Source organism: Cydia strobilella, chromosome 15, assembly GCF_947568885.1.
Source record: "Cydia strobilella chromosome 15, ilCydStro3.1, whole genome shotgun sequence".
NCBI lineage: Eukaryota > Metazoa > Arthropoda > Insecta > Lepidoptera > Tortricidae > Cydia > Cydia strobilella.
The window spans coordinates 5249098-5264012 of NC_086055.1; the positions used below are offsets into that span (position 1 = coordinate 5249098).

At 36.6% G+C, this 14915-nt stretch overlaps 2 protein-coding genes across 3 annotated transcripts; both read right to left on the bottom strand.

Annotated features, from left to right (window-relative positions):
* Nucleotides 1–820: 820 nt before the first annotated feature.
* LOC134747838 (UDP-glycosyltransferase UGT5-like) lies at nucleotides 821–10867 on the bottom strand. 2 transcript variants are annotated; one of them, XM_063682481.1, is made up of 4 exons: nucleotides 10006–10867; nucleotides 2889–3111; nucleotides 2022–2238; nucleotides 821–1553 (listed from the first exon to the last, which is right to left on the bottom strand). In XM_063682481.1, the coding sequence occupies exons 1-4, from the start codon at nucleotides 10822–10824 to the stop codon at nucleotides 1277–1279; spliced, it is 1536 nt and encodes a 511-aa protein (XP_063538551.1). In that variant the 5' UTR covers nucleotides 10825–10867; the 3' UTR covers nucleotides 821–1276. The 2 variants fall into 2 exon arrangements, with proteins under 2 accessions (XP_063538551.1, XP_063538550.1); XM_063682480.1 differs by lacking the exon at nucleotides 10006–10867 and adding an exon at nucleotides 6922–7789.
* Nucleotides 10868–11047: 180 nt separating this feature from the next.
* On the bottom strand, nucleotides 11048–11908 carry LOC134747929 (UDP-glucosyltransferase 2-like). The gene has a single exon (XM_063682606.1). It carries the CDS (start codon nucleotides 11906–11908, stop codon nucleotides 11048–11050), a length of 861 nt encoding a protein of 286 aa, XP_063538676.1.
* Nucleotides 11909–14915: the final 3007 nt, after the last annotated feature.

Consider the following 14915-nt stretch of genomic DNA (forward strand, 5'->3'; position numbering starts at 1 on the left):
GTCACCTTTCACGTATTCCACGTCACGTCATCTTTCTTGTATTTTTTTTAACAAATACTTGTGCCTATTTCATTCTTTATATCGTCTCTGCAGCTGGAATCGTCTAAGATGGATTATCATCATTGTACAGTCTGACAAGAAATTGTAGAAATTAAAACGTGGCAATAATGTAGTGTCGTCCCTTTCAAATCAATCTAAGAAAACAGGACGACACTACAGTATTGCCACTTTTTAAATTCTACAATTTCTTGTTGTAGTATAGTTGTAGTAATGTTTGTTAAATACCGCAAAGCTTCTGGGCTCTCAACCCGGATAACATTTTCTTCAGTTTTCGAAAAGAAACTAGAGTATATAGAGGTTTATTGTCATAGTAAATTTTGTAGTCACAGTAAAAAATTACTGCCATCTTTCGCAGGATTAAAACTAAAAATGAAAATGAGTAAAAATATATGTATAGAGTCTGTGCGGGACGAGAAGAGTCGTGAAATATATTTGTTCTCTTTCACTGATATGTGTTAAAATTGTTAAATATTAAAGGCCATCTATTCGAGCAATTATTTTTTTGTCATAAAATTAGAACATTCCCCCTTCCTTTTCTCCGTAACTAATGGATCTAAAATCTTGAAAAAAAAAATACACAATATCTTCCTCTACGTATAAATGTCAGGAAAACCTATTAGAAATCTACAGTCAAACGCGAGTCTTACTTCTAAAAAAATTTTTTTTGAAAAAAATGGTGTGATGTACGGAACCCTTGGAACCCGAGTCCGACTCTCACTACTTCTCTAAAAATACTTAAATAAAATTAAACCAGACAAAGTAATAAATATTTACTGTTTATTTTTCAACAATATTTCTACTAAATTAATGTCTATATTAAATTAAGTAATAATAAATAATGGATCAGTTGACAATACTAATAAAGTGACGCTTCGTTTGAAATTTTAGGCGAAATAAATAAATCTACGCGCTAAACGCGCGTACGCGGTTAATCTCGTAATGTCAAAATCACCTCAAAATGGGGCTTTTCAGCAGAGGGGTCCTTAATATGCTTCTTGTGCAATAAAGACCGTTTTATCAGAATTTCTGTTATTTTGGAATTTCAGACGAAAAACTCCATACTGCAGTTGAAGCATAAGGACCCTTCTGTGATGAAAACCACAAATAATCTAAATATTCCACCTCATCCCTTATAAAACAGTTAAACATTTGTACCTACTGCATTCACAAAAATACATAAATAAATAAATTACACGCACATGAAAATTTCACAACACTACGCCTTCTTAGATTTCTTACTCTGTTTATTCGATTGCGTTTTCCTTAAACTAAACACATATTTAATAACATAAATAAGAGCGTAGAATATAAATGTAAATATAGCTAAAACGTCTAGGTTAAAGTATTTGTAGAGAGGCAAATCAGCCGCGGGCGAGCGGAAGTTGAAATCTTTGTTTCTGACCGCGTATTCTATCCAGTAGATAGCAGTGTCCATAGCAGACATTGGGCGGTCGTGCCATGCCTTAGAAATTTGTTTTACTTTACGCCTGAATCTGAAATTAAAAAAGAAGTATTTAATATTCATGTCGAGGCACAGGTCAAGTCCAATGCTGGCATAAAAATACTTATGGAATACAAAACACAACGGAAATGAAACCACCAATGCGATTTCTCATAATCATGTTTTCACTTCCCCCGCTTGCACAGGATTTGCATTATGTAGGTACAATGCGTTTGGCCAGTTGTTACATTACAATAAAGTTACACCATGCGTAGTCAGTGTCTTTCATTGCAGGTTAGAATAAATTAGCGAAACTACTCAAAATGCGTAGTTCAATTTTCTGCTAGAGTTAGACCAAGCTTAGTCGGTAGCGATTTTGATAGCCCAGACTGTGAAAATGTTATTAAAACTGACGTTTAAAATAACACTTGCACAACCTGGGCTATCAAAATCGTTGCCAACTTAGCTTGGTCTAACTACCTTTGTGTACGGTTTTCTAGACAGATGATAATACACTTACTCTGGATCTAAAATTATTTTGAACTTGCTAAGCAATTCTTCCTTAGTCAGGGTCGTAATCTCGATCCGAACACCAAGGCCGCTTTCTTCAACTGCTGCTGCGTTTGAAGGCTGATCCCCAAAGATTGGCATGCCCAAAACGGGCACACCATGGTGGATGGCTTCTGTTGTGCCCAATAGACCACAATGGGAGTAGAAAGCTATCACGTTTGGGTGTGCTGAAATTATAAAAATAAAATATTAGAATGATAACATTATGTATGTAATTTATTCCATAAGTATATAATAAAGCATTGGTTTTAGTCTATCATTATATGACAATAATAAAATTAGAATGTAAATCAGCGAATGACTGCTAGAAAAAGTATGTCATATATCAAAATATGCCACCAAGCATTACGGTAATGCTAATTTACTTCATTCGTCGTAGCTGCGCGCAAGCATTAAACTTTACGTAGTTTATGAGTTTGGACTATACAACAGTGGCTATTATAGATGTTTGATATTTTATACCCATAGGTATATCAAGTTAACTGAAGACGCCTTTATATTCCTAACAATATCACTATCGAGGCAAGGGCCTTTACTAATCTTGTTGCATGATATAAACTGCACCAGTTTGATATACAGTCCGTTTCTCGTGGCTACCAATCCTGGAAAACCAATCCAGGAATGATAATGACATCAAACACCTTTTTCCGGCGTAGGTACCCTATAGAAATATTATTTCTTTCATCATCATCATCATCATCATGTCAGCCGATAGACGTCCACTGCTGGACATAGGCCTCCCCCAAGGCTCGCCACTCCGACCGATCCTGTGCCGCTCGCAACCACCGAATTCCCGCGCGTTATTTCTTTTACATACCTAAAATGTCGTTCTGTGGAAGCCAGTTAGAGACGTAAATATTTGTCGGGTTTCCAGGGAGGTTTGGTTCTTCCCACTTGAACACGATCCTCTGGGGCAGCTCGGAAACGGCACTGATGATGGCTTCCAGCTTATCACGAGGAGTGGAAGTCGCCCGTAACATCGAGCCGAAGCTGATGTAGATCACGCCGTGCTCCGCCCCGTCGATGAATTTCTTGAGGTCCTGGAAGGTTTGTGTTTAGTTATTTTATGGTACTAAGTTTACTATGAAGGGATGTGAAGTATTGGCACAGGGCGGACACGCTATACATCAAAAATCACGTTTCTATATGTAAACGGCACGTCTGTACACGCGGCATGCGTCAATGTGTGAGTAAGTTGCTTAAAAACAGTACTGAGCGATCGGCAAAAGGTCGTCAATTCGAATCGGGGCGGGGCGGTGCGTGGCCGTTCTGTATGATAATACTATTACTTATTCTGTGGTATTGGCATGAGGTTTGAAGATTTTTAGACCAAGTGCAAGTGTGGAAGGGCAAGAGAGGCTCTCCTGGAATTTCTGGCAAGAATTGCGCCCATTGTTGGAGATGTATCTTGTCCTGTAGTGGACTAGAATAAACTGAATGTAATCTCAATCTATGATAAAACGGGTAACAGGTACACATTGTTCTATTTAAGTATTGTCAATAGAGTTAGACCACGCTAAGTTTTCATGCCAAGCGTTACGTCAAATATGGAGATTATGGGGATATGTGTATGCATGAGTATGAGTATGTGTTACAAAACTTATCATAGCATACAACGTTTTGCAGAATGATAACAGAAAATATTGCAACTTAAGAATTTTTTTAGGTTATACAAGATATATTGTAGGTACGCGATTTTACTCATTTATATGATGAACTTTTACTAGCAGCAGCAACTGAAATCACAAAAAAATCCTGGTTTCCATACATCGTGTATCATGTTGACTTGAACTTTAGTATGGGACACCAAAATTTTTATTGCGATTTCAAGGATTATTTAACCTTATAGACTTAATAGATATGTTACCTAAAGGGGCCCACTGACTATCAGTCCGCCGGACGATACCGGCCTGTCAGTTAGAACAAAAATTTGACAGCTCCGAACAACTGACAGGCCGATATCGTCCGGCGGACTGATAGTCAGTGGGCCCCTTAAAGAATGCAACACCAAATAATATAGGAAATTAGAACGAAATGCTTAAACAATTAAATTATTTCAACTAAAATGCATAATTATATTAATTATGTTATTCCATTTAGCATAAATGAAGCAGCCTGTCTGTACCGAGTATGCGCCGACCGGTTCTTGTTTTGTTGATAATGATAACAGAATTAACAGATGCGCTCAGTATGTGATTTTTTGCAATCATTATGTTGTTTACGAATTAGATATGTAAGTATTTAATTGTACATTTAATTATTTAAGTACTGCGGAATGAAGTATCGAGACAAACCTTTCTGGTTTAACGATGCTCTTGGATCAAATAGTAGGTATGTAATTGTCATTTATCTCTAATAAATAAATAAAAGGGTTGCTAATTGGTACAGTCGCATGTATATATTTTGTACCAGGTAAATAGTTACACCCGGTATAACATAACACAATTCAAATAAGTTTCATGCAGCCAAAACTTCAACCAGTCCGAAGCTGACCATAATAACTTCTTACCAACCGCCTCAGTTAAGCGGAAGCCCTATAATATTTATAATAGAGGATATTATCATACATCCAAGATTCTTTAATATACCTTTTTACCAATTTCGCGGATTTGGACAGATCACCTTGCCAGGATATTATTTCCATGTTCATATGTACATAAAAATTGTCTAAGCATATACATACTTAGCTCGCGGTTAAATAAGTGGGATCAGTATCTTTTAAATCACCGACCTTAATGTGTTCTAATGTTACCAGTTCAAGTGTGGGATAACTTGGCATTTGCCACCGTTTAAGATTTGAGCTGATCTAATTTAAAAACCGTTTACCGTAGTGACTTGAATTATGGCTAGCTTCAAAGTATGTATATCTTGATAGCTAAGATATTGCGTAAAATAGCACCAGAATGTAGTTATATACTTTTTCTGTATCAATCGAAAAATAAGCGATATATACCTGCTTACTATACTATACTACCATCGAGGAAAAATATTTTGATAATAATATGATCTATTTGTGTTACTGAATAATAAAATCATGTCATCGCTTATACTTATCTTATCACCTACTTAATTCGTCCATACATCATCCTAATAATCCAGGGTTGTACAAGACTGACATAATTCTATCTACCTATCTTCAGAACATAACGTCCAAAGTGATTATTAATTTTTTCAATAAAGCTCGATGCAACTCATTGTAGTCCATTTTTAGGGTTCCGTACCCAAAGGGTAAAAACGGGACCCTATTACTAAGACTCCGCTGTCCGTCTGTCCGTCCGTCTGTCCGTCTGTCTGTCTGTCACCAGGCTGTATCTCATGAACCGTGATAGCTAGACAGTTGAAATTTTCACAGATGATGTATTTCTGTTGCCGCTATAACAACAAATACTAAAAACAGAATAATATAAATATTTAAATGGGGCTCCCATACAACAAACGTGATTTTTTTGCTGGTTTTTCCGTAATGATACGGAACCCTTCGTGCGCGAGTCCGACTCGCACTTGGCCGGTTTTTGTCAATTTTACCAGTTCAATCCATACGACTATTAAACATGCGAAAGTAACTCTGTCTGTTTGTTTGTCTGTGTTCAGATTTAAGATTCAGATAAAATTTGGTATGGAGATATTTTAAGTTCCGTGCAAGGACATAGAACAGTTTTTATCCCGGAAATCATCTCTTAGGGGAGTGAAAATGGGGGTGGAATTATTATATCGATATAGGTATTAAATGTACGTTGACGAAATCGCGGGCAGATGCTGAGTACAACATAAATATTGATGAACGTGCTAATAAATATGTATCTAAATAAATTAAATTGTAAATAGTTGTAGAGGAAAAATATCATGCATTATCCGCTATGCGATTTCTAGAAAAACGATTTTATAAGATATGCCTCCTATTTTCTGAAGGTTAAGAATCCCCGGCAAGCTTGGTTCTCCATACAAACGTAGTAACGCTCTCATTTTAAAACGACTAGCTAGACTGCCCTGAACCTGAAACTTTGTACTTACAATAGGATAAGGTATATCTAGTGTAATTAGTTTATGTAGCTTCAGATACCATAGTTAAAAAAATACAGCGAATTAAAGTTTTTCATGCATTTTTTTTATTTTATATACTACGTCGGTGGTAAACAAGAATACGGCCCGCCTGATGTTAAGCAGTCTCCGTAGCCTATGTACGCCTGCAACTCCAGAGGTGTTACTTGCGCGTTGCCGACCCTAACACTCCACACCCTCGTTGAGCTCTGGCAACCGAGTAAAGAACACAACAACACTACGAGTAGGGTCTATTTCGTTTGTTTTATATACTAGAGCTATATAAACTAATTACAGAACTAGGTATACGTAATGTCATTGTATGTGCAAAGTTTCATTACAATAATCCAACACGTAGTTTTAAAATAAGACCGAAACTTATAAAGTATGTACATTATTTTCCTGAGATGTCGGTTTTTCGGATATGATGTGATTGGCTTAAGTAAGTCAACGAAGATTTATTGTGTGGAGTTTCAGAGAATTCGCAAATTTATGTCGTCGCTACACATGGTAGCGAGAGCGACGCGTGTAGCGTACTTATACCATGATTGAAGTTGCTTCATAGATCTGATACCTATTCAGTTTTATTTGATTTTGAGCCTTGTGTGCTTTCAACGCAGAGTCGTTTTTCGTCTATATCTATTTACTTCAGACGAGATTCGATCCTATAGTTTTAATGCGAGTCACAAATATCTAATAAGATCAAGGCTACGCATTCGTAGTTCAATTCACTTCTGCTATTAAATACATTCTCTCGTAATTTATTACTGTAAAGAATCTTGAGGTGAGGATTTATAAATGTAAATACTTACGCCTGATAACGGTTTTGTTGCCGCAACGTGATAACCTGCAACCTCTTTTACATTTTCAGGAATTAATGACGACCCAAATAAGATAGGGTTCTTGTACGTAAGGTAGAACTTCATTTGTCTTCCCAACTCTTCCAACGCAGGCAAATCATCGAAATATTGCGCCAAAGTATTCTGATCGGTTCTTTGAGCATACCAATTGTATAAAGTATTGAAGTAAGCATTGAAGAAGAAAGCCTCAATACGTTGGTACAGAGTTGGTTTAGTTCCCCCTCCAAAGAATAAACATGGAACATATGATGGGTTGAGGGACATGCCAAAGCGGTCATAATGCCAGGTCATCGGAGTATGTGAAGTCAGACCAACCACCGGCGCTCCTAACTCATATGCTAATCCCAGGGCACAATCACTTTGGAACTGCTCAACTAATATTACGTCAAACTTTGTTTTCGATTTCCATAGTTTTTGCACTTCTTTATTTTGCAACAATACTCTGCAATTATCCGTACCACTGGTAACCAAAAATGTAGCCATAGCTAAAACAGTGGAGTACGACTTTTCAATAGGAAATACATCTTCCAAAATTTTCACTGAACCGGCTAGTGATATGTCGGTAAAGTTTTTGACTGCTTGTTTCTGAGGAAAATACGATATGGAGGTGACATCGTGTCCGCGTTTCGCCAGTTCGAGCAACAAAGGTTGAAATACAAAATAATGACTCTTTCCTTGATACGGGTTCACGGCTAAAATGTTCAAAGAGTTCACATCACTAACTGTTAAACTACACACAGAAATTGCAAACAAAACATTCACTATTATTTTCATTTTATTGGTGGTCTGTACCGCGGCAGGAGACTGACTGAGGAGCGGCAAGCGCAAATTCTATTTAAGTACAATGCAATGATTGAACCATCCAATTGATGAACTATCACTATTTTTTAAATCTTTGTTTTATACTCGTATGTAACCATGAAGCACGTGTTTTTAAATAAATTATGTTAGGTTTGTTTTTACTGTTTAGTAGACGATTTTTTAAAAGGAGGTTATATGTATGTATCATATGTATGAATATACATTTCACGTTGATTATCAGTTTACAATGTGTCCTAAGTTTTCCTTATTCAATGATATAAAATTTAATGATATTAACCTATAATCTCATATTTAAGTGCTCTAAGAAAAAATGCATTAGCCATTATAAGATGTGATATATTTTTTATTCACGTCATCACCAACATGAAATCTTATGTCATGATTTTCGAAACTTTAATTAGAACTGTCTGGAAAGTGTTTAACTACATTTTTTACGTTAGTATGTGGATATCATAGCCTATAGACACATGGGACATCCCATGCGTGTTGCCGACCATTTAAAAACTTGTACACGCCCTTTTTACAAAACCTCTTAAGAAACTCTCAGCAGGTACTATGCGAACAGCAATTACACATGATTCGTAAAACGAAATGTCTGGGCATAGTCTAAAATTTTTTTAAAGGTTTGGATCTGTGCATGGTGGCCTTTTAGAGAATATGGTACGAGTATGTTACTTAGGACAACCTCCGACTTTGACATCCAATATAACTACCATGAAGCGTTTCTATCGACCAGCTCTAGTGATAGTTCAAAGCCATGAACGTCCGTCCGAAGCTGATTCTTTCAGCTGTCTCCCTCATTTCGCTTGCATCAGAAATTTAAGGGAATCCAACACGGCGTGAAAACTCGGTTTTATGTAAAAAATAAAATTTCACCACAATTATTCCGCAGCTGCTCAATTGAGCAATCATGAAGAGAACACTTACATATTTTGGCAGCATATTAACCTTTTGTTTCTTTAAGCCTGGCCAAAGGGGTCAGTGAAATAGTCTCAAATTAAGCTCGATAGGCTTGTCCGAAATGTATTTGCTATAGTTGCAAGACGATATTGAAAGCATCATAAAGTCCCTAAAGCTTTCCTAAAGTAATAAAAATTAAAATATGGCCAATAAATACCCTAAGATGAAACAAGGCCAGGTTTTATCTGTATATAAAATAAACGATACAGTCCTTAATATGTATGAAAGTAACTCTATCTGTTTGTCTGTCTGTCTGATTTAGACGACATTTGACATGGAGATAGTGTAAGACCTAGGGAACGTCATCATCATCATTATTACATGCAAGCGAAGTCGCGTGCAGACGGACGGACAGATATTAACAAGAAAATGAGACTTCATCGATAACTAATTTTACGGTTTAACTCGTAACGTATTTTTAGTGACTCGCCGTAGAGCGTTTAACTGTAAAATTAGTTTAATGTTAGTTAATAAGACTCACGAGAGTTTAAATTTGACTTGGCCGAATATTGCTATTTACTGACCTAAAACAACTATAAAGCTATTAACGATTTTAAATTCATTAAGGGCCACTTACACCATTCACTAACCCGGGGTTAACTGGTTGAACCTGTTGTTACCATGATTACCAGTACAATTTGACACTGGGTTAACAGTATAACCGGTTAATCCCGGGTTAGTGGGATGGTGCAAGTGGCGCTAAAAGGTAAAGTCATCACCATTGTAAAAGGAACATTAAAAATATAATCATTACGCTAAAAACTCAATGCGAATAACAAGTGTTCTAATCAAGGCTCGGAAAAACACCCGTCATTTTAAAAACATAACCCTGTTCCGTACAACAGATACTTCCTTATACCAATGTCAACGATTAGTTATATATATGACCCAATGACGTCCGCAGACTGTGAACGAATATTTGCGACTCGTAAATGGATCCTAAATACCAGTGGCTCCGTACCATTACGCAAAAAACGGCAAATAAACACATACAACACAACAAACTTACATATTTATTTTGTTCCGTTTTTAGTATTTGTTGTGATAGCGGCAACAGAAATACATCATCTGTGAAAATGTCAACTGTCTAGCTATCACGGTCCATGAGATACAGCCTGGTGACAGACGGACAGACGGACGGACAGCGAAGTCTTAGTAATAGGGTTCCGTTTTTACCCTTTGGGTAGTTACGGAACCCTAAAAGTGTGGGGCGTTTTTCCGAGCCTTGATTAAATAAATGGATGGAATACTTACGCCTGATAACGGCTTTGGAGTCGCGACATGATAACCGTTAACCTCTTTGACATTCTCCGGAATCAACGACGATCCAAATAAGATGGGGTTCTTGTACAAAAGTAAGAATTTAATATCTCTTGCCAAATCTTCCAGTGGAGGCACATCATCGAAATATTCAGCCAAAGTATTCTGATCAGTTCTTTGCATAAAATAGTATAAGGTATTGAAGTAAACGTTGAAAACGAATGCCTCTATACGTTGGTACAGAGACGGTTTGGTTCCTCCTTCGAAAAACATAAAGGGAACATATGCTGGGTTGTAAGGCATGCCAAACCGGTTAAAATGCCAGGGCGACGGAGTGTGCGAAGTTAGACCAATCACAGGCGCTCCCAACACATATGCCAATCCCAGGGAACAGTCACTTTGGAACTGCTCAACTAATATTACATCAAACTTTGCTTTTGATTTCCATAAATTCTGTACTTCTTCATTATGCAACAATTCTCTGCAATTATCAGTACCACTGGTAGCCAAAAATATACCGATACTTATTACCGTTTTGTACGATCTTTCAATAGGGAACACATCTTCTAAAATTTTTACTGAACCGGCTAGGGAGATGTCGGTAAAGTTCTTGACTTTTTGTTTCAGAGGGAAATACGAAATAGAGGTGACATCGTGCCCTCTTTTCGCTAGTTCTAGCAGCAATGGTTGAAACACGAAATAATGACTTTTTCCTTGATATGGATTCACTGCTAAAATTTTCAAAGAGTACACATCACTAATTGTTAAACTATATACTAAAATTACTGACAAACAATTCACTTTTATTCTCATTTTATTAGCGGTCTGTATCGTGGCAGAAGATTGACTGACGAACAACAAGCCTAACGATAATATATATACCTATATGGATGATTTCATGATAAAGAGTTATGTAATTTTGATATTACGTTATTATGCTAGTAAATTGGTATAGTTATTATACTTACAATATATATATGTTCACTGTCCTACTGCCTTGTGCTAGTAAGCAGGTACAAATCGGATGACTTGCAATCTAACAGATAGGATAAGTAGATGGAGTACTTACGCCTGATAGCGGATTTGGAGTCGCGACGTGATAACCGTTAACCTCTTTGACAGTCTCCGGAATCAACGACGATCCAAATAAGATTGGGTTCTTGTACAAAAGTAAGAATTTCATATCTCTTGCCAAATCTTCCAGTGGAGGCACATCATCGAAATATTCAGCCAAAGTATTCTGATCAGTTCTTTGCATAAAATAGTATAAAGTATTGAAGTAAACGTTGAAAACGAATACTTCTATACGTTGGAACAGAGATGGTTTGGTTCCTCCTTCTAAAAATATAAAGGGAACATATGATGGGTTGTAAGGCATGCCAAACCGGTTAAAATGCCAGGGCATCGGAGTGTGCGAAGTTAGACCAATCACAGGCGCTCCCAACACATATGCCAATCCCAGGGAACAGTCACTTTGGAACTGCTCAACTAATATTACATCAAACTTTGCTTTCGATTTCCATAAATTCTGTACTTCTTCATTATGCAACAATTCTCTGCAATTATCAGTACCACTGGTAGCCAAAAACATACCGATACTTATTACGGTTTTGTACGATCTTTCAAAGGCAATAGGGAAGACATCCTCGTAATTTTTTACAGAACCGGCTAGGGAGATGTCGGTAAAGTTTTTGACTTTTTGTTTCAGAGGGAAATACGAAATAGAGGTGACATCGTGCCCTCTTTTCGCTAGTTCTAGCAGCAATGATTGAAACACGGAATAATGACTTTTTCCTTGATACGGATTCACTGCCAAAATTTTGAAAGAGTTCACATCACTAATTGTTAAACTATATATTAAAATTACCAACAAGAAATTCACTTTTATTATTCTCATTTTATTAGCGGACTGTATCGTGGCAGAAGATTGACTGACGAGCAACAAGCGTAATGATAACATTGATAATATATATATATACCTATATGGATGATTTTCATGATGGATAATTTCGTAACAGAGGTTTCATGCAATTTTGATATTACGTTATACCTACCTACTAGTAAATTGTGAATGGTTATCAACTTACAATACATATATATTATATTATGTTCACTGCCCTACCTCATGTTACCTTTGTACAAGCTTTCTATTTACGATTATATTGTTTGCTGAAATGTTATAGTAAATGCTTGAAATGTCGATCATTGTATCATTAATTTTCACTGCTGCGCTTTTTTTATTAGCCTATCTTATATCCTGTTGGGCAAAGACCTCCCCTTTCTTCCGCCACTCATCACGGCTTGGTGCATGCTCCCGACAGTCGCTGTTAAAAGCGTCGAGGTCATCCTGCCATCTCTTTTTTGGTCTGCCTCTGGCCCGGCTAGTCTGCGGTGTCAGTCAGCCAGTTTGGCCCACCGATCCGGGTGCATACGGCAGACATTTTCCGCCCAATATTCGCTTAATCTTCGATAATTACTTGAGTAATTGGATTGGCAATTAGGTAATTATGTTTTTTGTTAATGACGTCATTGTCAATTAAATAGTCGTAGTAAATTAATTATATCGATAAAAAATACGTTAAGTATCCAGAAAGCGATTAAATAATTTGTTTAGTTTTTCAATAGTTATTTCTATGGAAAGGATTATTTTCATATTAGATGTTTGCACTTACAGTTTACGGTTCTTATATAGGTGACAGCAGAGAGGAAAATAAATATGCATATATTGTCTCAATTTAAAAAAAATGGCCAAGAGCATTGTCGGGCCATGCTCAGTGTAGGGTTCCGTAGTAACCATTCTGTCAGAATAGGATAAACGGGGGCTATTAGTAAGTATCATGTACATGATACTACTTACCTTACAAGCAAGAGGGAGTACTTTCGCAGCGCTTTGTAAGTCTTTTTATTAAGAAGAAAAGCTTTTTGTAATAACTCAAATACGGCTGGACTGATCATTGAAAGTATTTATTGAGTTTTTGTTTTAGGGGAGACACATTGTTTTCTTTCGGAGCGATTATTTCCGAAAATATTAACTTTATCAAAAAGTGGTTGTTGAAGATTCTTATTCATTTTGAAAGGCCAGGTTAAAGCAAAAATAGTTAGTTGTGCAACAAGAGAGGAAAGTTGGTTTTTCTTGCGAGTGTTTATTACGCTCAAGATTCTACCGAAGAATCACTCGCTTCGCTCGTGATTCAATTATAGAATCTTTCGCTTTCTCGGGACTCAAAAACACGAGATGTAAAATAACTAACTCGTGTTGCACACATAATTTTTCACCTCAGTAGTGAGAACATATTAAAGGTTAAAATGTATTTCGAATTACACAGAATAAACAGAAAAAAAGTATTATACGACACACGACACGACACGACACGACACGACACGCCACGACACGACACGACACGACACGACACGACACGATACGACACGACACGACACGACACGACACGACACGACACGACACCATACCATACCATACCATACCAAACCATAAAAAAAAATGTAATAAAAGTATGAAGTTTATGGCCTTCACTAAATTAAAAAGCTACATTGTTTCACTCCCTGGAGTGACGAAAGAAGGCTTGTTAGAGTTGCTCGGGTGAAAAAAAATAAAATAAAAAACGATTTTAAAAATTAATTAAAAATAAAGTAAAATCCATGTGCATTTAAAAAAACATGTCTAAGTATAACCTTTTATAGTATTCCTTGAGGGTGCTTTCAATTAACAATTTAGGTAAAAGTTTCGTTAATTATGGAATGAGAAGATAAAACATACTACGAAAGTAAAATGCTCTAGTGCAGAAACGTATCATATTCTGCACACTTCTTAGAACAATAACGACCCACTTTCAGAGCATGAGAAATAAAATAAAAATTGTACCTACCTACTTTTTATTTAACCGTTCTGTCGCCATGCATGATTAACGTATCCATGCCAAATTGCAGCTTTCCAGCCATAATGATCACGGAGCAAAACCGCGGACGGACAGACGGACATGGCGAAACTATAAGGGTTCCTAGTTGACTACGGAACCCTAAAAATTATATTATTGCAAAAAGGTAAGTTCTAAAACGCTTACTTATATTGTGTGTTATCTGTGCGGCCGTTTATTTGCCATATTTTTTTGTGTTATCTTCGTTTAATATCTAGATATTATCCAGTTCTGTGTAATGATACTGAAAGACGGATTGTTATAGTGCTTTTCCTGTTAGATTTTAAAGAGACCAGCGATCGAAACGCAACTATCACTGTCGCACTAATATGGAAGAGTGATAAAGAGACACAAAGCGTTTCGTTGTCGAAGCGATAGCGATTGTCACCTTGGCTATGCCGCCAGGGCTGTGTTGCTTGGGAGAATAAGTTAGACGCAGACACTATAGTTTTACAAACGCAATTTCTATTTGACCAGAGGGGATATTAGGCTTAGGGTCGGTCGCACCAAATCATCTTGAACTTTTTCGTTCACCGAAAAACCAACTGGTAAATTATTGTTCATTTCTCATGCTCTGAAAGAGGGTCATTGTTGTTCTAAAAGGTGTGCAGAAAATGATACGTTTCTGCACTAGAGCATTTTACGTTCCAAGTACGATTTTTTAATTTTTTTTAACGATAAGCAATTGAAATTTGGGTGTAATTGGATTTGTTATACAATTTCCATTCTGATATTTTACTCCGCATTCCATAAAATAACGATAGTTTTGCTTAAGTTTTTAGTTGAAAGTAAGTAATCAAAGTAAGAAATGCTATAAAAATTAGTCATGTTTTTAAGAAAACACCATGCACTTTACTTTCCTCGTAGAGTGTTTAACTCGGCTGAAAAGCATAATTTTAGCCTCGGACTATTGGCGTACTATCTAGTTAACATGCTAAGCTTTGATTGGAAATAATAGAAAATACTAAATTA

Bases quoted from the DNA above. Each gene is read 5' to 3' on its own strand.
- LOC134747929 (XM_063682606.1), bottom strand. From the start codon at position 11,908: ATGAGAATAATAAAAGTGAATTTCTTGTTGGTAATTTTAATATATAGT.
- LOC134747838 (XM_063682480.1), bottom strand. From the start codon at position 7,743: ATGAAAATAATAGTGAATGTTTTGTTTGCAATTTCTGTGTGTAGTTTA. The intron at 2,239-2,888 runs GTATGTAAAAGA...TTATAATTTCAG, and splicing joins TCCACAGAACGACATTTTAG to CACACCCAAACGTGATAGCT. The intron at 1,554-2,021 runs GTAAGTGTATTA...TTTTAATTTCAG, and splicing joins AAAATAATTTTAGATCCAGA to ATTCAGGCGTAAAGTAAAAC.